At 31.3% G+C, this 22,397-nt stretch overlaps 1 protein-coding gene across 3 annotated transcripts; it reads right to left on the reverse strand.

The window, feature by feature from the left end:
• Positions 1–747: 747 nt before the first annotated feature.
• On the reverse strand, positions 748–3,866 carry LOC120192670 (axial regulator YABBY 5-like). Of its 3 annotated transcripts, none has more exons than XM_039195414.1 (8): positions 3,775–3,851; positions 3,640–3,722; positions 2,951–3,073; positions 2,246–2,372; positions 2,095–2,143; positions 1,935–2,010; positions 1,135–1,203; positions 748–943 (listed from the first exon to the last, which is right to left on the reverse strand). In XM_039195414.1, the coding sequence occupies exons 2-8, from the start codon at positions 3,712–3,714 to the stop codon at positions 938–940; spliced, it is 525 nt and encodes a 174-aa protein (XP_039051345.1). In that variant the 5' UTR covers positions 3,715–3,722; positions 3,775–3,851; the 3' UTR covers positions 748–937. The 3 variants fall into 3 exon arrangements, with proteins under 3 accessions (XP_039051345.1, XP_039051343.1, XP_039051344.1); XM_039195412.1 differs by having other exon boundaries at positions 748–946; XM_039195413.1 differs by having other exon boundaries at positions 748–946; positions 3,640–3,866.
• Positions 3,867–22,397: the final 18,531 nt, after the last annotated feature.

Raw genomic sequence — 22,397 nt, forward strand, 5'->3', positions numbered from 1 at the left:
GCATAGTTTACCCTAATAAAAATTATGGGAACCACAATTGATTGTTCAGACATGTCGAAAGGGGAGAGTGGGCTGCCATGGAAGTGGTGTGGTGTGGTGTGTAGAAAGAAAGAAGAAGGAGGTGGTCACAGACTTTTCTGAGTGCTGAAATGACAATGAAATGGAAATGAATGCCATTCATTCACCGCACATGATTTTGACATTTCAGATTCTTATGTCAGAGCCTCTTTTTCTTTGTTTTTTGTTTTTAATCCCAACGATTCATTATTTCTTTTATTTTGCCAGCTTGTAGTCTTTTATTACATTTCAATTGCCGATCCCCATAACATTCCATCCTCTTCCATTACATGCACTTCTCTCTATTCCCATTCCTTGATTAAAAAAAAAGGGAAACTTGGTGATTCTAGTTATATACACAATTGCAGAACCAAACGTTTCGGTCAATTACTTTGTATTGGACATTAAGCAGATGAGGAAAGGAGCAAAATGGTGAGCAGGAGACTACTTTTCACACTCTTCTGAGTTGAACGCTATCTATATCGCTCTGCTTCGACAATGGACAAAGTCAAAAAGTTTAGAGTAGGGTATTAATTTTTTCTTCTAATTGTAATCCTTTTTCAACAAAAAATAAATATACGTAAACTTATGTATTTATTTTCTATTTTACGATTAATTACTCATTACAAGAGGATTTGAATAGTAGGTATCTCACATATTTTGAATATCTTAATAGAGTAAGGAAGCAAGTAGAGAGTGAAATTTATTTTGATTGTAAATATGTTTGGTTGGAAAGTGGAGGAGTAGCTGAGTTCAAGTAAATATTACATATTCTAACACACGCTTGGATCAACACTTCAAACCCTCAAATCGTAACCTTTGCTTCAATCTCAAGCGCAATCACTTGTTTCGCACCGCCCTTCTTGCCATCACATGCTTCTTAAGCCTGCTTAAAATTTAAGCATAATTTACACTGTTTTTAAAGTATTAAATATACATATTTTTTTTAAAAAAAATCAAAAATCCAAAACATTATACAAAAATGTCTAAAAACTTATAAATGTTTAGTTGAAGATTCGAACCTCGAACTTTTCCTAAAGAGAAAATGAGTTGTACGAAATCAAAATAACTACTTACATTATTCACCTTAGTCTGGTTGTTCGTTTCCAGCATCAGTCCAAAGTGGGTATGAGGGAAATGTGCCCACTACATATACCAATTAACAAAAACAATATTAGTCAACATAACAAAAAAAATTTGATGATAGATTATGGATAAGAAAATATTTTATGTTAAAAAAAATATAAATTTTAAACTTTTATTTAATAACGATTGCGGGCGTAATAGTATTTTTAGGGTTAGTCTAACATTACTTTTAAAAGATATAATAATAAAATACTTCTAAAAAATTATTTTTGGATTATTTAGTTTAAGAGTTAAGTGTTTGGTATTGCTATAAACATATTTTTTTATTTCATAAAGGGTCATTTTAAACATGATGTTATAAATTAAAAATATACATTTAAATGATGTCTAAAAATAGATATAATTTAAAATAGATTATATTTAAAAAATTAACGTATAGGATTTAGAATCTTTTAATTCACAAATAATTTATTATTATATAATTATATCTTGATAAAAATTATAAATCGTAAAATAAACCTTATATAGGATAATAAATGAAAGTTAAATATACTTTATAAATAAACCTTTATGTATGGGTTGAAAAGGTTTTTAAATGTTTTTTTAAAAATACTATAAATTATGAAAAGACAAAAGTGTTACTGTAATAATATTCATAAATTATTATTTAAAAGAAGTGATATTTTACATTTATTTTCAAATGACTAAATCCAAAAGTTTATAACAAATATGGATGAAATTCATAAAAGTCAGAGAATTCTAATCTAAAGTAATTGCAAATTCATACTTACATTCTTAGCAGCAGTACTGAAAGCTTCCCTGTGACTGATGTCTGGATTGTTGGCCTTGATCCTTTGAATCTCCTCTCTACATTAAAACATTATTAATTGCATTTCATACTATTATATATAAATCAATGGTGTGTATTGCAACGTTAAAGTTTAAACCTACTTGATGAACTGGTTGTATGCAGAAGGCACTCGCTGCCTCTTCTCGGGAGCTGAAAAAACAAAACAACAAAAATGGAAAAATCCATACACATTATGAAAAGAAAACTACAAATGGAAAAGCCCTCGAAGAGAAGTGTTTTTTATTAACGTACGTCGGTTCACCACCCTTTCCTCGGTTGCACTGTTAGCGGCAGGAAGAGGTCGCATCGAGAACATGTTGCAGCATTTCGACGACGAACCCAGATCTGTCCTGTGATCCTGTATTGCATAATTTGGTGCCTGTAAAAAAAATTAAGTTTAATACATCATGATTTTATTTCAGCTGTGTAAACTAAAAAGTTATATTAAAAACTGTCCCTCGATTCATCCTTAGACATTGAAGTGATGGTTTGAGAGAGAAAGAGAAAAGGAAAGAACCAGGCATCGAAGTGACTGAATCAGTTAGAATTGTTGCATCATTTAATGTTAGATATCAGACCGGACATAAGCTCGAAACTCTTGAAACAAGGCCCCCTAAGAAACCAATGGATCTCTCTCACAACCCCCTCGGTTTTGCCCTCTTCAGATTGTTTCCATTGTTGAAGACAAAGTTCTTGGAAACATGTCATTAAAAACCTAAGTACCCTAACTTACATGTCAATCAAATCAAGCTACCCAAACCAGACATTAGAAAACAAATGAAAAGCGGCTGTAAAACTCCAGTTCTGCAAAAAAGCAAACTAGGTTTCGAACATGGTGGTTGCTAGGTTTTCCAGTAAACTGCAACTGTTTCATAATATTTTTTTACTGCAACCCCGATTAGCCCTAGGTTTCGAAAAAGTATAAATTTAATTCTATTTCGCCGAGGATCTTATCACCTGAATATCTTGCCATGACAGTGACTGAGATGCGGCGGCTGCCATGTTAACAGACCATAGATTGGTGCAGTGCCCGCATCGGACTGTCACAATATCGAACAGGCTGCTGCATGGAACGCTCACCTGCACATCAATCCAATAATTACCCACTTCTTTTTAAAAAGTTTTGCAAATTAAAAATCAGTTGTAATCGTAACCAAAAATGAAAGAAAATCACAGATCAGCTAATATTCTAAAAATCTGGGTTTTCTTTATGTTATTGATATATTAGCTTCAAGTAGGGTAAAGAAAAACGAGAAAGAAACTAGGTCAGTCGAATATTGGTCAAGGAAGAAGCATAGGATTTGTGAAAAAATACCCTTAAATTTCCCACACCAAAAAAAAACATTAACAAAAAGAAAAAAGAAAGGATCTGTAAAAGAAGAAAAAGAAAAGTCTAAACCTGACTGGTAAGAAAATCAAATCGATTTCAGTTATAAAAAAAGGATCTGATCAGTGATCACAGGAGTCAAGGCCAGCTTTTATCAGCATCCATAATGTTCTTTTCCTTGTAAGATATACATGGAGAAAATTCCAAGCAAAAAACCAAAAAGTAAACAAAAACATAAGCTGCAACATTAAGAGAAAAGAAAAGGAAATAAAAAGCGGATCCCATCCATTAAAAAGAAGAAACGTATGAGATCAGATACCGCAAGAACTATGTTGCAAAAGTTGCAAGGGATATAGCAAAGTTGCTCAGGCACAACATCGATGCAGCTCGACATGTCTTCAAGTGAAAACAGAAGAAGAAGAAGAAATCAAAGCTTAGAGCAAACTCTCCTCAACCTCAACCCTAGAAGAAACCAAATAGTTATCTCTGTTAGTTGCAAAAGGAAACCTACACCTCTTTAAACCCGGGCTATGTATAACAACAGTAAGCTAAATGTTTCTTTATATATAGAAAAAAATTTATTCGGAGAGAGAACCAGGAAAGGAGAAACAAAGAGAGAGAGAGAGGGAGGATCCAAAGAGGGTAGAGAAAACGCCAAGCTAATATGGTGAAAATAGAAAGGAAAAAAGTGGGTAATTTGTACACAAGTGGGCAGCAAATGCTGGGACGTGGAAGGGATGATAAAGGGTGATATTTTTTTTATTATGGGTTTAGTTACAGAATGAATTACTTGGTATTGGCGAGTTAAAGAGATTAGGGTTTGATGGAAAAAGAAAAAATAAATTTTGGAAGTATTAGCAATACTGCCCAGATTATGCTTTGTTGCTATTATAATGAAATGTGACCCTGACCTTCTGCTACATCCTCAGCGGACGATGGGGGAGAAACTTTTCCCTTATCCCATTCCTTCTTTCTTCAACTATATACATGTGATTTAACCCTTCAAACCTGCCTTTAAGTCGCACTTCCACTACCAATTTCATTATTACTAACTTTGATATTTTACCTTTTACACTTTGTCTTTCAGCGTCCTTTGAATGGTCTCCAAGACCGTGTGTAGAAGGAAATGTTATTATCCATAAAGTATTCAACTTCGAGGAGTAGTTTTGTCCGTATATATTGCGGCCTTGTTTCATGAATAATTTATCAATCGATTTGTATCACATCACGACTATAATTCTTTTTTCATTTATATCTTAAATTTGGGTTTCGGTGATTTTTTAGGTTTTTTTTAACTATTGAGAACTTATACACATCTCTTAAACGCAACCACTCGAATCTGAGATATCTAATAAGAAAACTCCCCCTTTAAGCACTGAGATAATTAGATAAATCCATATCATGTTATAGTTCCATGGAAAGGTTAAATTAGATTTAAAGGAATTGATGTTATAATTTTAAGCATGTTTACATAAAATTTATGGATATTTGTTTAGAAGTCCTCTAATATTTTTATTTTATTTTATTCATAATGAGATAACAAATTATGATTCATTGATTGTGCATGACACTCATGCACATAATGCATCAAATATTTCAAGCTCTTTATGAATATGAATTGTACACCTTGTATTTGAGAATAAATGGTAATAATCTTTAGCCCTAACATTTAATGCTATTTCCCCTTGGCTTTATTGATCATTTCCCCCCCCCTTGAATTATACTCACTTTTCCAAATGAATACCTAAAGTTTTTTTTTTTTAATTTTCTGTTACTCAAATCACCACAAAGGTTAAGTTAGTTACCCAAAACGTTAGAAAACTGTGAACCAATAGAAACAAGAAACGTGATATTTTTCATAACTAAAAGATAATTTAATATTAATTACAAAATAAGCTTAATATAACAACGATAATAAAAAAATCCTTTTTTTTACATTTCCCTTTTTCTTTTACTTTTATATCTTTCTTCGTTCAATTTCTTCCTTCAAACACTTGAATGCAAACATTTTAAAAATCGGCGTTGGACTATCATGTCTTCCACCGGTGTCGGCCATCGTGGTCCGATGATGATTCAAGTCTTAACTTTTTCAAATCAATTCTTTTAAATTTTATGATCATGAATCTAAAACCGAATTCTCTAAAAAAATACTTCAAAAGTCATGGATCAAATCTTAAAGATTAACTTTCTCAACTTTTCGATCTTTTACAGCCAATGTTAAGTTGGCCCGATTTTAAACTATGCTATTATACCCATCTTTGTTTATCTCTCTATTGTTGTGATGTTCCAAATGGTGCCTAGAATCTTTTAAATACTGTCATTAGCGATTCACTTGTTAATTTATCACTATTTTTTTTACTAATCTTGGTTTTAGTGATGTTTGTAGAGTTCGATTTGCGAAATCTATATTTCATTTTATTTGATTTGTTAGTGATTTTGACATAGAGAAAAGTATGATTTGAACTTTTTTCTTAAAAAGAAAAAAATAGATATAGGCTTCATTAATGGTTCTCAAGAGAAAAATATTAAAAAATTAGGGTAAAGTACACAAATGGTCCTCTGACTATATAGTGTTACTTTTATTGAGTCTCTTGACTATTAAAAGTTATGAAATGGTCCCTTGATATAGATCATTGCTTTGTTGAGTCCCCCGAATATTAAAAGTTACAAAATGGTCACATGACTATTTATATGTTTCAAACTCGTCATTTTCTGTTAAAAAATTTACCGTAGTTTGAGTTAGACGTTAACTTCATGATTGTGATGTGATAAAATTTGATCCCAAAATCTCAAATAAGTATCTTATCTCAGTCAACATATTAATGTCTAACTCAAATTGTCGTCAATTTTTAACGAAAAATGATGAGTTTGGAACATATGAATAGTCGAGTGATCATTTTATAAATTTTAATAGTCAGGGGACTCAGCGAAGCAATGCTCTATAGTTGGGGGAATTTTTTGTAACTTTTAATAGTTGAAGGACTCAATAAAGCAACACCCTAGTTGGGGGGACCATTTGTGTACTTTACCCTAAAATAAAGGGACTCAAGAAGAATTTATCTAGGGACAAGATAGTACTTTCTACTAGGGGTACAAACTTAAGAACTTATGCTAGAAATTTAGGGATGTAAAATTACAAAATTAGATTAGTATTAAAAATATATTAAAAAAAATACCATCCCTGAATTTATTAATGCAATATATAAGAGTTTTAGATTGGTCTCCGTTGACGGTAGGTGATGATTGGTGGTGGCGAAAATCTTCCAAAATCTGATTTATCGATCATTATGTTTTTTCGTAAATTGAGTTTGGATGTGGGAGAAGAAGATGAAAATAGAAGAAAGGAGAAATATGATAACTATTATAAAGATATGAGGGTTTTTTCCCCTAAATCTATCAACTATGTGTATAATTTACTGAAAAGATTTTTTTTTAAAATTTCTTAATTTATTGACAATGTATGCACCCTACAGACATAACTATTTGAACTTAAAATCTATAGTAAAAATAATTTTTTTTCTTTTACCATTGAGATTATTTGATATGTTCACTTATTGATAATAATTTTATAATCACATTATGAAGTAAAATTGTAAGGGAGCATAAATTTTTTTATTAGTCTGGGGTAAGTATAAGGTAATATATGTTTAAAGATAACTATCAACCATTTAACATTGAACATTGAACTTTCATACTCTTAGCTTTCATGATGCTTGAACTCAATACCTTGAAGAATAACAACAATTTTTTTACTACTGAAATCGATTAATTCCTGGAAAGATAAAGTTTGATATAGAAAGAGTGATTTATAAATGATGAAGCCAAAACGGGTAACATATTATTGTACCATGTGGAAGGTCTAGGATTCTCTATCACAAGGGGAAGTCGTGGACCCTATGTACAGTTGGATTTCCAAACCCCAACTTGTGTTAGTTGTACATATAAGGAGAAAGTTTATTGTGCTTTCATCTTTATAATTTTTTAAGAAAAGAAGAAGGTAAGATGAGATGATAGCTTGCATGGATTTTCTATAGTTTAGGTAATAGAAAATTTCGAGAGAAAAAATTGTTTAGTCTAATTATATTATCTGATGATGGAGGTGTAAGATTATCGATAATTATTACTGTTTAGAAATATAAGATAATTTCATCCTTTCTTGTTTATTAAGTGATATTATATTTTCATAAAATATGGACTTTTGGATAATTTTATCTTCCAACTTTATGATTTTTGTCAATGTAATCATTTAAATCAAATAAGATGTTGCATAAAAAACTTAAATCGTTAATTATATATATATATATAATATTAATATATAGTATGTATATGGGACTGAATTTTTCATGGCTAGAGGTACTATATTTTAGGTTTTTTCTTTGTATTTTTTTATTAAATGTCTAGTTCCACAATTCCTAAAATTTTATAATTTTGTATCTCTTAAAATTTTTAATATAACTTATAAAATTAGTATCCCATAACATAAATTTCCCCATCAGTCCCTTATGCATATGTTATAAGACTGAGAACACATGACTACATGAGCCTCTAGCTAATTCCTATTTACCTTCAATTTTAGAGTTAATAAAATATCAATATGAATTAGGGCCTCGCTTGATTTCATGTTGTACAAGCATAAAAGGTTGGAAATATAACATTACTTTACAAAATAAATGGTTAACACTGATCAGAAAATAAAGTAATGGAAATTAGATAAAGTATGATCGCATTGTGAAAGAATCATTATTTTTAAAAATAAATTTGTTATAATTTATGTAATTCTTAAGATAAACAAAATTCCTTGAAGTAGAAAGAACTCCAATTTTTTAGAAAAAAAATATATTTTACGATTTAGAGATAATCATGTTCTATTATTATTCATGTAAAGAAAGCACATCCTTATTTTTAAATAATAGAAAGTAGAAAGAACTCTTTAAACACGCTTCACATTTATAAATAGAATTTATATTTGTAAAAATACAATCGCAAATTATATCATATTACACGTTAAAATTATTTTATTTTAAATGATTATAGGAAGAGACAAACCACTTTTAAAATCCCCCACAAAATAATAATATTAAGAAATGGACACAAAATTAAGAATATGAGAAAAACAGGAAATTATTAGGATATATTTCTTTGTCAATTTAGGCAACTTGATTGACAATATAAGGTGAACAATGCTTGTTAGGGTCGAGTCGCTTTCCATGTCTGCTGCAATAAATAGTCATCAATTTCTAAACGATAATACTAATTTATGTTAAGTACGTTGTTTCTAAATAAATGTTATAATACGTATATTTTTTATTTTAAAAAAGTTTTTTTAGATTTTTATAATTAAATATTTTTATATTAAAATTTTTATTTAAATTCGACCTTATATTTTACTTCCCTAGCTAGAATTGGCTTATGATAAACCTACCAATTAACATATAAGTATACCTTAAATCCTTGTAAAATACACAAAGATTATGTGACTCACCTACAAGTGAAGATTTGACATTGAAGGTAATTAATTTGCTTGGAAAAATAGCAATCTCTCAACCCTCTAAGTTTGCCTGTCTTCATTTGGTTTTAAGAGGACAATAACACCAGTTATCTAATCTCTTAGTTTGTGGTCCTGTATACTCTCTAATACATGTTTTGTTTTCATTCGAATAAATTCATTTGGGATTGAGATCAAATTTTACAGAAATAATATATATGTTTATTTTATATAAAATATATTGTATATATATGAACAATTAATGTATGATTTTATACTAGTGGAGACGAACTTATAAAATTTAGGGGAAAATTTTAAGGGGGTGAAAATAAATCATCAATAGAGAATACAAAAAAAAATTAAATATATGATAAATTCAAATTTATTAGGAGGGTGATCGCCTCCTTGATCAATCTCTGGAGATATATATACAAGAATGAAACGAAAGCATTTTATTATACAATAAGATATAATTTTACTTAATTTATATTATAACAAAAATACAATTTAATATCTTAAACTTATCTTTTAATTCAACTATACATTGTTTTAAAAAATATGTTTTAGTAAACTATATTATAATAAAATACTTGAAACAACTTATTTGTCATAATTGTCTTTTAAATGGTTTCTTTTTATAAAATATAATACAATATATTAATTATAGTTTCCAGGTGTTATTCATGTTTCCCAATTCATCATTCAGGTGAGATTAACTGTGACACCATTTTTATTAACTCGTGGTTTCCAATGTTAGAATTCACGACATTATTATTACAATATATATATATATCATTGCGTTATTAATGTTATTTTTATGTACGTTTTTGTTTTTAATAATGATTGAGTAGTGATGAAATTGAAGTAAATAAGTGTAAGAAATTAAATCGTACCATAAATTTCAGATATTATTTTTGTCTTCAGTAGTGTTATATATTTCTTTCTTTTATTGCCCGTTTCTTTTGTTATATGTTTTACTTTAATGTATATTTATTTTCCTACAGAGGCATTAATTAGTATAAATATGACAAAGTTATAACCTTTTTATGTTTCACTACCTAATGCTTTAAATGTAGTATCTATACATTATACATATTATAGTATACTTAAACTTTTGATTGGATTAATATTAGAAAATAAGATAACATTACTTTAATTATAAAGGTATTAAAATATTGATAAAAAAAACATGCAACTGATTTAGTAAATTCGGTGATTGAAAACTTGAATTTTAAAATTTATAATTTTCAAAATGATATAAATTGATTATAAAATACTGAAAATGTAACATTCGTGATTATTTTCTAAGTCCATAGATTTGTTAGTTAGATGTCTATTTCATAATAAATTTATAATTTATAATATAATTTTGGATTTGACTAATTCATGTTTTATTATAATTTTCAGTTATATATTATTCGAATCTTGACTATTTATCTATAATGTATGCCTCCATTCTTACTATTTACATAATAAATAAAATGTGAAAATAAACTTTTTAAATTCATTTTTGCAAACAAAACAGAAATATAAGTAAGAGAATTTAAAACCAAAAAAGGGTAAAAATACAATAATACAGTCACTAGACTATATATGAGTTTCTCCTTGAGTCGACACTCAACTATGGATTAATGTTACATTATGGACATTCACGTTATTGACTTATTGGTCAAATTTAGTCTTTATATTTTTCAAAATTTAAAAGTTTAGTTCTTGTCCAAATAATGGACGATATGACTAAATTATAAGCTTAAAATGATTAATTTATAGAGTAAGAACTAAATCTACAATTTAAACATAATATAAGGACTAATAACAAAATTTAATGTCAGAACTGAAATTTCAAGGTTTAAAAAATATAAAGACCTCTGTTTGACGAAAAACACTGATAACATTATAAACTTTGATTGAGTTAGATAATATTAATAATTTTATGTATTATTAATATGACAAAACATGTAAATGGTGTGTAGAATGGGACGGAATTTAAATAGTTTGGAAATATTAGGAAACAGGAAATGTTTTGGCCTTGTTCACTGCAACAAGTCATAAATCTAGAAAAGTGTGCTGTTATTTCTCTTTTGACATTAACGAAGCTTGCTGCCTCATGACTGCTGCATGTTGTGTACGTACTGTTTGAAATCAAAGTCATCAAACATTTTATATTATAAATTTAAGTACTGCATCCCATTTAAATTAGGGCTACGCCTCTGCAACTCTCTGCCTACTTCGTTAGCCGTGGGGACGACTTTCCCCTTTCTCATTTTCACAGGCCCCTACGTAATCGTTTTTCAACGCATAACTCCTGCTTATGTATATTTTATGTTTAAAGTTTATCATTGCTAATAGAGGTTAGTTTTGTCAAATAAATAAAATTATTTTAAAGAAGAGTATATAAATAAAAAATTAATTATATAGATCATATATATATATATTAAAAACCATCGAAAATATATAAATTAATTGTTAAAAAACGGTGCCATGTGTACCGAAAGCCCATGTGTACCGAAAGCCTGCATTAAATTGTTTTGTCTTTGGGGGCACCGAAAGGTACAGAAAATATATATATTTTTATGGTAAAATTATTTTTAGCCATTGTAATTTAGGGTATTTACAAATTAGTCCTTAAACTTCAACTATAAATATCTAGCTCATTTAGCTTCAAAACCATCCCAAAGCATTCTAGCTTTCTTCTAATACTAGAGAGAATTTAGAGAGTTTCTTGAGAGTTGTTTTATCCTTTTTATCAAGAGAGAATTATCATTGTTTTCTCCTTGGTAGATCGAGAGAAGTTGTAATTCATATTTTCTCATAGTGAAATTCTTCTATTGTTGCCGTAGTTTTTACCCTATATTATTTAGGGGTTTTTCACGTAAATTTTGTGTCTCTTTTATCTTCATTTTTATTTTCTTAAATTATTAGTTACGATTTTGTTCTATCCGATAGCCGTCTTCGCAACAATTGGTATCAGAGCCAGATTAGAGTGTGTAATATCTGCTTATTGTCTTTGTGGTTGCCACCAAAAGGTGGATCCTCCAACATAAGAAAGTAAGAAGTTATTACCATTCTTTGAAGGTTCCAGAGAACTATTCACGATAGTGAAATAGTGGGAGCTATCCGTAAAAGAAGCTATGACAACGAAATTTGATATTGAAAAATTCAATAGGAGAAATTTCTCATTGTGGAAATTGAAGATGAAGGCCATCATGAGGAAATACGGTTGTATAGCAGCTATCAGTGAAAGGGCGGTAGATTTCACAGATGACAATAAATGGAACGAGATGGACAGAATGTTATGTCAAACTTTCATCTAGCATTAGCAGATGAAGTATTGTCAAGTATCGAGGAGAAGAAGACAACTAAGGAGATATGGATCATTTCACCAAATTGTACGAGGCCACATCATTGCACAATAAAATTTTCCTTATGAGGAAATTGTATACTCTCCATATGTCATAATATACTTCAGTGACGGAGCACTTAAACACACTGAACATTTCTCAGCTTACATCCTTAAGATGTAAAATAGGAGAACAAAACGTGCTAAACTTTTACTTCAAAGTCTACCTGATTCGTATGATCAACTCATCATCAACTTGATAAACAGTAATATCACCAGTCTAGTCTTCGATGACGTTGCAGCTACTGTTCTACAAGAAGAAAATCGACGCAAGAACAAAGAAGGTAGACAAGTAAATCTGCAACAAGCCTAAGCGTTGGCAACGATGAGAGGGAGGTCAACAGAACGTGGCCAAAGCAGCAGTCACAAATAAGGTAGATCGAAGTCGAGGAGCAAGAAGAATTTAAAGTGCTACAACTGTGGAAAGAAGGGTCACTTGAAGAAGGATTATTGGAGTCTAAATAAAAACTCCAATCCACAAGGCAATACCGCAAACACTTCAGATGATGGAGATGCTCTATGTTGTGAAGCGCCAACCATCGTGGAAGGCAGAAAAAGATTTGCAGATATATGGCTCATTGATTCGGGAGCAACATATCACATGACCTCAAGAAGAGAATGGTTCCATCATTATGAACCTGTCTCAGGAGGATCTGTGTAGGAACCATCAAATTGAAAGATGCATAATGGAACAATTAAAGTTGTTCGAGATGTGCGACACGTGAAAGGCCTGAAGAAAAATTTATTATCCTACGAATTGTTGGATAATAAGGCAAGCAAGATTGAAACACGGAAAGGAATCATGAAGGTGTTCCGTGGAGCTCTTGTGGTGTTGAAAGGCAAAAAGATAGCAGCAAACTTGTACATGTTGAAGGGAGAGACTTTACTAGAAGCAGAAGCCTCTGTTGCCGCATGTAGTTCAGATTCTGCAATGCTATGACATCATAAACTTGGACACATGTCAGAACAATGAATGAAAGTCCTTGTGGAGAAAAAGCTACTTTCAGACTTAACAAAGGTATCACTTACTTTGTGTGAGCATTGTATAACAAGTAAGCAGCACCGGTTGAAATTTAACACATCAAATTCTAGAGGCAAAAGTGTTCTAGAATTGGTTCACTCTGACGTATGGCAAGCACCAGTTACATCCCTATGTGGAGCAAAATACTTTGTCTCATTTATTGATGACTACTCCAGGAGATGTTGGGTGTACCCTATTAAGAAGAAGTCAGATGTGTTTTCAACTTTTAAAAACTTCAAAGCGCGGGTGAAACTTGATTATAAAAATATAATCAAGTGTTTCATAACAGATAATGGAGGATAATACATAAGCGAAGAATTTGATGACTTTTGCAGGAAAGAATGCATCAAAAGACAGTTCACAGTGGCGAACATTCCTCAACAAAAAAGAGTGGCAGAGCGGATGAACAGAACCTTGTTAGAAAGAACAAGAGCAATGTTGAGGGATACAGACCTAGAAAAATCATTCTGGGCAGAAGCAGTCAATACCGCCTGTTATTTGGTGAATCGAGCTCCATCAACTACAATAGAGTTGAAGACACCAATGGAGATGTGAACTGGTAAACCAGCTGATTATTCAAACCTCCTTGTATTTGGAAGTATTGTGTACGTGATGTACAACTCCCAAGAAATTTCAAAGTTTGATCCAAAATCCAGGAAATGCACATTCTTAGGGTATGTTGATGGAGTAAAGGGGTATCACTTATGGGATCCCACTGCCCACAAAGTGATCATCAGCAGAGATGTTATCTTTGTAGAAGATAAACTACAAAGAAAAGAAGATGATAGCGCTGAAAAGTCAGAGACTACTCAGATACATATGGAAAAAGAGTTTGAACAAGGAGATTATTCTGAAGCAGAACCAGCACATGATGAACAAGAACCAGAGAGTTCTGAAACTCCAATAACTCGTCAATCAGATCGTGTGAGAAGACGTCCCAATTGGTACTCATATTATGTTATAGAAGGTAATATTGCATACTACCTTTTAACAGAGGACGGTGAGCCATCAACATACCAGGAGGATAAACAGCTCAGATGTTTCACTGTGGATGATGGCGATGCAAGAAGAAATTGAATCCCTTCATAAAAATAATACATAGGACCTTGTGACACTACCACAAGGAAGGAAGCTAATTGGTAACAAATGGGTCTTCAAAATCAAGCGAAATGGTGATGATCAAGTTGAGAGGTATCGTGCAAGACTGGTGGTAAAGGATATGCTCAAAAAGAAGTATTGATTTCAATGAAATATTTTCTCCTGTGGTTCGACTAACAACAGTTCGAGTAGTTTTGGCAATGTGTGCTACATTGAACTTACATCTAGAGCAGCTAGATGTTAAAACAACTTTTCTTCATGGAAATCTTGAAGAAGAGATTTACATGCTCTAGCCTGAAGGTTTTGAAGAAAAAGAAAAGAAGAACTTGGTTTGTAGGTTGAAAAATCTCTGTACAGTCTAAAGTAGGCGCCGAGGTGTTGGTATAAAAGATTTGATTCCTTCATTATGTGCCTTGGATACAACAGACTTAATGCAGACCCTTGTGCTTATTTCAAGAGGTATAGTGATAACGATTTTGTTATATTGTTATTTAGGGATGGCAACGGGCCGGGTTCGGGCCGGGTATTGGTCCCCCCGTCCCCGTCCCCGTTTTAAAAAACTGATACCCGTCCCCATTTAAAAAATCGCAAGATTTAAACGGGGATCCCCGTCGGGTAATCAGGGAAAACCGCGGGGAAACGGGTATCCCCGTTTAGCATAAACGGTTATTTAAACGGGTACTGGGCAGGGTATTGGGCTGGGTATATATATATATTTAAATTAAATATATATTTTTTATTTAAATTAAATTTATTAATATTATATATATATATATAATTATTTTTAATATTTATCGGGTCGGGTATCGGGGCGGGTAATCGGGGCAGGGATTACCAAACCCGTCCCCGTCCCCGTTTAAAATAAATGAGTTTTCCCCATCCCCGTCCCCGTTTATCATCCCCGAACCGACCCATTTAATTCGGTTTTCGGTTTTCCCGTCGGGTTCAGGTTTTTTTGACATCCCTATTGTTGTTGTATGTGGATGACATGTTGGTTGCAGGACCCAACAAAGATCATATTGAAGAATTGAAGGCACAACTGGCTAGGGAATTTAAAATGAAGGACTTGGGATCAGCAAACAAGATTCTAGGGATGCAAATTCACCGAGACAGAAGTAATAAGAAGATTTAGCTTTCACAAAAGAATTACTTAAAGAAGATCTTGTCACTATTCAACATGCAAGATTGTAAGCCAATTTCTACCCCTCTTCCTATTAACTTCAAATTATCCTCCAGTATGAGTCCTAGCAGTGAAGAAGAGAGGATGAGATGTCTTGAGAATCGTATGCATCAGCAGTGGGAAGTTTAATATTCGCTATGATATGAACAAGACCAGACATTGCACAAGAGTGGGAGTGGTTAGTCGGTACATGGCGAATCCAGGCAAAGAGCATTGGAATACAGTAAAGAGGATCCTAAGATACATCAAAGAGACCTCAAATGTTGCATTATGTTACGAGATCAAACTTACTAATCAATGGGTATGTAGATTCTAACTATGCAGGAGATTTGGATAAAAGCAAATCTACTACAGGAGATGTGTTCAAAATTACTAATGGAGCTGTAAGCTGAGTTTCAAAATTGCAGTCAGTTGTGGCTACATCCACAAAAGAGGCAGAATATGTAGTAGCTACACAAGCCAGTAAAGAAGCAATTTGGTTGAAGATACTATTGGAGGAGCTTGGGCACAATCAAGAGTATGTCTCTCTGTTTTGTGACAGTCAAAGCGCCTTGCATTTAGCAAGAAATCCAGCATTTCATTCAAGGACAAAACACATACGAGTTCAGTAATATTTCATTCGTGAAAAAGTGGAAGAAGGTACAGTAGATATGCAGAAGATCCATACCAAAGACAACATAGCAGATTTTATGACGAAGGCGATCAATGCTGATAAATTTACTTGGTGTCGATCCTTTTGTGGCATGTCAGAGACATAAGCAACATGATGGTACAAGTGGGATTGTTGAAAAACGGTGCCATGTGCACCGAAAGCAAGCATTAAATTGCTTTGTCTTTGGGGGCACCGAAAGGTGCAGAATATATATATATATATTTTTATGGTAAAATCATTTTTAGTCATTGTAATTTAAGGTATTTACAAATTAGTCCTTAAGCTTCAACTATAAATACCTAGCTCATTTAGCTTCAAAACCATCCCAAAACATTCTAGCTTTCTTCTAATATTAGAGAGAATTTAGAGAGTTTTTTAGAGTTGTTTTCTCCTTTTTATCAAGAGAGAATTATCATTGTTTTCTCCTTGGTAGATCGAGAGAAGTTGTAATTCATATTTTCTCATAGTAAAATTCTTCTACCGTTGTCCGTGGTTTTTACCCTATATTATTTAGGGAGTTTCCACGTAAATTTTGTGTCTCTTTTATCTTCATTTTTATTTTCTTAAATTATTAGTTGCGATTTTACTCTATCCGATAGCCGTCTTCCGCAACATTAATCACTTAAAATTTTAATCAAATAAATAAGACAAATAATAGATATAAACAAATATTGATGTTATCATTATATATACAAAGAAAAGAGCAGCGCAAGAGAAAAAAATGAAATAACAAGTACATTTTCTTATGATTATCAATTCTAATAATGTTATATCTAAGAATCGAATATAAATTATATCATTAGAAATATAATATGTCCGACCATTACACCAAACAATTATTATTATATCAATAGGTTATATATAATATAATTTTTTCTACTATTTAATTATATTTGTGTTGTCTTTATCCAAATGGCGTGATGGTGACACGTTACCAATAAGAATTGAGTGTCATCATCTTTCATTTTCCCTGGGATGGATCTCCATCTTTTATAGACTTGAATGTTTTAATGAAATTGAAATATTTGTATAAAATGGTATGCGTGGGTGAAGATGTGGAGTTTAATCCTCATGTGACATGTTGTGTTATATAATGTCAAATCTCATGGGATTACGTCTTTTGATTTAGACGGTTCCTCGGACGGCGGGTTGCTTTTAAGCTTCGTCACCACACCCAATCATCTACAAATGAAAAAACTAATTACGTAAACCACAAAACTTCTCCGCACCATATCGGCAAAGTCTACAAAATTCATTGACATATTGATTAACAAATTGGTAATCTTATTTGAGATATAAAATTTTACGTATATTTTCTATCAAATAATTATTGTTCATACTTTTTTTTAAAAAATCTTTAATAAAGAAGTGCTCTGTTATTTTACTTTTTCTTTATAGACAGTTAGATATTGGGCTCCCACTAATTATGAGTTTCATCCGAAATCAAGGTAACAAGACACTCGAGCTTGTGCTCCTCCAAGCTCTAGAGTTGGTTATTCAGAATCTTCAGTGTTATTAAGTCAATATCCAGTTATCTCAAAATGATCATCGTCTAGACCGATAAAGGTATATGTTTGATATCGGAAAAAAATTGTCTATCAAGTCATATGAGGATGAGACTCAAGTTAACATTGGGGTGAGCCATTGATTTTATCAATCTCTGGGTAGAAAGTAGTTATGCTAGAGATAAATCAACAACGAGAATCGAAGGTGAAAGATTAGATTGATTTAAAGCATTTGAAGGATTCAAAAGTTAATGCTCATCTTTATTATTTGAGGATTCATTGAATGATATAAGATCAATGAAATCAAATGAATCATCATACATTTAGGAGATATACAAAAAAATTTGATTGTATTGGTCACATGTCAATTATCGAATAACGAAATTTAAAGTAGGCATGTACAAATACATAACTATTACTGACTTTGGTTTAGTTATAGAGTCTATTAGTAATTTTGAACGCATATCCTGTAGTAGATTTGCTTTTATCCAAATCTCATGCATAGTCAGAATCTACATACCCATTGATTAGTAAGTTTGATCCTCCGTAACATAATGCAACATTTGAGGTCTCTTTGATGTATCTCAGGATCCTCTTTACTATATTCCAATGCTCTTTGCTGGATTCGCCATGTACCGACTAACCACTCCCACTCTTGTGCAATGTCTGGTCTTGTTCATATCATAGCGAACATTAAACTTCCCATTGCCGATGCATACAGTTCTCGAGACATCTTCATCCTCTCTTCTTCACTGCTAGGACTCATATTGGAGATAATTTGAAGTTAATAGGAAGAGGGGCAGAAATTGACTTACAATCTTGCATGTTGAATTACTGACTTTGGTTTAGTTATTGAATGGTACTAATGAATGTAATACCCTCAATTCAACTTAGTCAAAAATTAACCCAAAAAATGTCAAATGATCAAAATTTATTAGAATCGAATCAGAATTAAATCAAACAATTAAACATTTAAATACTTTAATTTTCAGTGTTTTAAGTCAATAACTTTTTTTTATAAAATGTCACATCAATAAATCTAAAAAAATTAGAATTAAAATCATGACTAATTTTCAATTGTACATGAAAGCATATAGACTTCGAACAAATTTTAACCCTTGTAAAAACTACTGTTTAAGGTGAAATTTCTACCCTCTTTATGAGAAAACACCTATGGAGGCTGAGAGTGATAAAAGGCCGGTAACAATGAAAGTAGAAACAGTAATTATTTTAGTGAAGAGAGCAAATAGGGAGAAAACGTAATATTTCACTAAATGAATAGAAAGAATTACAGAGGCTGCCTTTAGTCCATTACATTGATATGCTTATATAGCCTACAAACAACTCTTTAACAAAGTAACTGAATTATAACTACCTAACAAAATAACAAATGGTAACCAATTCTGTTAACACTCTAACATTCACTCTACTCCTTCAATCTTTTAATTTTCTTCAAAATGAACTTGCTATTAGAGAGTTGATCAAAAAAAGAACGCAAACTAAATAAGTTGGAATTCAACTGTCTTATTTTACCGGTCAAATAAAAGACTATCTGATTTGGTTTTGTAATTACGGTCTCCTTAATGGAAATAGTATTCACAATTCAGTAATTGTTCCACCTACATCGGCTTTGGTTTTAAATTAGCAATTACGGCAGATGTAATTCTCTGTCAAACTTTTAAATTTCGATAACTGATATAAAATCCAGTTAACTAATTTATCTAATATTTTATTATATTTTTTAATATTGTTCAATAAATTTGAATTCAAACTCCAAAATTTGCATTTCTTTTCTTTTCTTTTCTACCAAATCAAAAGAACGGTAGATATTTAGAGATGAAATACACTAAATGGCCAAAATTTTACTCTCAAAAGAGGGTATATATAAGGATAAATTATCCTACTAGTCACTGAATTTTAATTTCTATATTGATTTAGTCACCAAAAATTAAAACACTTCAATTTTAATGCTAAATTTTCAACATTACTTTTTTGCCATTGAGATTTTAAATCGTTTATGGCATAATGGCGTGACTATTTCCCCCATTTTTCTATAAGAAATTATAAACTTCTCCAATCGTCGTCCATTATTGGTCCTTATTCACAATAAGATTGATACCAAAATATTCATATTTAACTCCTCTTTCTTTTTCTTAAATAAGTTTTTCATGAAACCCAATAAAAGTATACAAAAATCCATCTAAAAGTTAGACGTTCCAAAGCTTCAATCTCCTCTGATGGTTGTCTAATGAGACTAGTTTCGAAATATGATTATCGTCTTCACAAAATAATACTTCTCGTCATTTGAATTTTTGATCAAACATCTCAAAACCCCTCAAATATGAAAAAGTCCTAATGCCTTCCGAAATGATGGGTTTTGTTATGTATAATTTCATAAGTTTTAAAAAAGGTTTTGAGAAGATTTAATATGATAAAATGATAGAGGTTGGTGTGACAAAGTTTATCGATGCCTAGTGTGGCATAGAAGACACTAGAGAATGGTTGTTTCTGGTGGACAGTGACAACTGAAAATAGCTTAAAAAAACTCTAATTTTCATAAAGAGTCGATGAGATAGAATGAAAAAGATTTTTTAACTTCTACATCATCATCAAACTGCCACATCATTCCGATGTCAACTATTTAATAGTCTATTAACCAAAAAATTAGAGCTAAAATTAAAGTGTTTTAAAGTTTAGTGACCAAATAACACACAAACTAAAGTTCAATGACTAATGAGATAATTTATCCTATATATAACTATAATACGCATATGTACATTTGGGTGGCCGATGATCTCAGTTGATGGAAGGGTCAAGATCATCCACTTGGAATTGCATGGTCATCGATGTGATTTGTGTTTCGGAATTGATGGAATCAATATTTCAAGGTCTTGGATTTCCTTTGATTTCCCCCCAATTTCCTCATCGCATAATCATCAAATTCACCAGAAAAGTTGGTGGACTCGAGATGGTTTTTCTCCCCCACTTTTGCGCAAGTTATAGATATCATTCATGTGCCCAATGGTCCAATTCCATTACTCGGCCCATACCGTATAAGCACCCCTCGTTTGTCGAGCATGATTTCACATCAGCATCACAATTTTACCTCAAAAGTGTGTTGTAATATCATTAATTATCCATTAATTTAATAAGATACGACATTAAACTATTTAAATAAAATTTAAGATTTGAATCTTTAAAATTTAGCATACGTGACATGTTTTTGATTGGATGGCCTTTTTATTTTATTTTTTTTGAAAATAAACCTTTTTTATGATAAGAATAAAAGAGGTAAAATAATAGACTAGATGATAATATAAGGATAATTTGAGGGGGGAAATACTATAAGGGTTAAAGTGAGTATTAGATTAAACTAAGGGGAAAATAACTATTAAGCCAAAACATTAAGACAAAAAGACTATAAATTAGAGTAAAGTATAGCTATGATCACTTAATTATTGTCCATTTTCATTTTAACTATTAATCTTGTAATTTTGTCAACCATACCACCTAACTATTTATATGTTACCAATCAAGTCACTAGCCATTAATATTTGACAAATATACTAACGTAGCAGTTAACGAAATTGACATAATTATTTGGCCATTTACATTTGGACCAAACATATAATTATGTAAATTTTAGTAACTGTCACATCAATATCTCGGTCAAATGTTATCTGCATGACAATAATTAAATAGTTAAGTGGTTTGATTGATAAAATCGAAAGATCAATTTTCAAAATGAGAAGTTACAATAATTAAGTGGTCATAGATATAATTTATCCTATTAATTTCTTGCCACTTGGGGAGCGTGTATACCATTTTAGAGGAAGCGAGTGGGTAAATAAAAATACCATGGTTTTCAGAACTGGACCGGTTAGAGAACCGTCATGCTATCGGTTTATTGGTTTAACCGGTCGAACCGGTTCGAAGAATCGGGACGTCATAATTATTTAAAAAAATTAAATAAAAATACCAAAAATATTTAATAAAAAATAATTTTTTATATCACAATTCATATTCAAAGCAAGTCATAACAAATATAAGTTAAAAACATAAAATCAAGTGAAACAAAATGATTCAAATTAACTACAACATAATATTTAAGGTAAAATATATTAAATAATAAATATAATTATATAACTATAATTAAAAAATAAATTTGGGCTAAAAAATCATAACAAAATGATATTGTTTGGCTTAATTTTTTTTTTAAACAATCTCACATGGCTAAGAAATATAGAAGATTATCCCAACTAACTTCTATAAATAATAGAGGTAATTTGACATTCAAAATCATGGAGCCTTTTGGTAAGCATTGAGTAAACTATTCTTTCACTTCAATCAATCTCGAATTTTAGGCTTCAATCGAGCTTCTAATTTTTTTTTTGAGTTCAAGCCTTTTCGAGTTCAAGTTTCAATATTATATTTCGAGTTCGAGTTAAACTTCATAATTTTTAGCTCGTGAGTTTGAATCGAGTTGAGCTTACTTTTAAATTTTTCAAGTTCGAGTAGAGCTCAGCAATACTCGAGTTCGACTTGGCTCGTTTAACAAACGACGTCGTTTGGTTTAATTTTTTTTAAATAAAATTGGTGGTTTTTTCCGGTTTTCAGCCGGTCCAGTTTGAACGATTCTACGGTTCTGGTCGATTCACTAGTAGCGATTCAACCAGTCTAGATTGAACCGGACTAAGCAACGATTCCCGATTGAACCGGTCGATCCGGTCCGGTTT

The sequence above is a fragment of the Hibiscus syriacus genome, unplaced genomic scaffold, assembly GCF_006381635.1.
Source record: "Hibiscus syriacus cultivar Baekdansim isolate YM2019G1 unplaced genomic scaffold, ASM638163v2 tig00116976_pilon, whole genome shotgun sequence".
NCBI classification, from domain to species: domain Eukaryota; kingdom Viridiplantae; phylum Streptophyta; class Magnoliopsida; order Malvales; family Malvaceae; genus Hibiscus; species Hibiscus syriacus.

What these genes read in the sequence shown, in the direction of transcription:
- LOC120192670 (XM_039195413.1), bottom strand. Translation starts at nt 3,714, where the DNA reads ATGTCGAGCTGCATCGATGTTGTGCCTGAGCAACTTTGCTATATCCCT. An exon ending in TGTCATGGCAAGATATTCAG is followed by an intron (nt 2,373 to 2,950) that starts GTGATAAGATCC and finishes TTTTTTTTACAG; the next exon opens with GCACCAAATTATGCAATACA. An exon ending in GCATACAACCAGTTCATCAA is followed by an intron (nt 2,011 to 2,094) that starts GTAGGTTTAAAC and finishes GTTTTAATGTAG; the next exon opens with AGAGGAGATTCAAAGGATCA.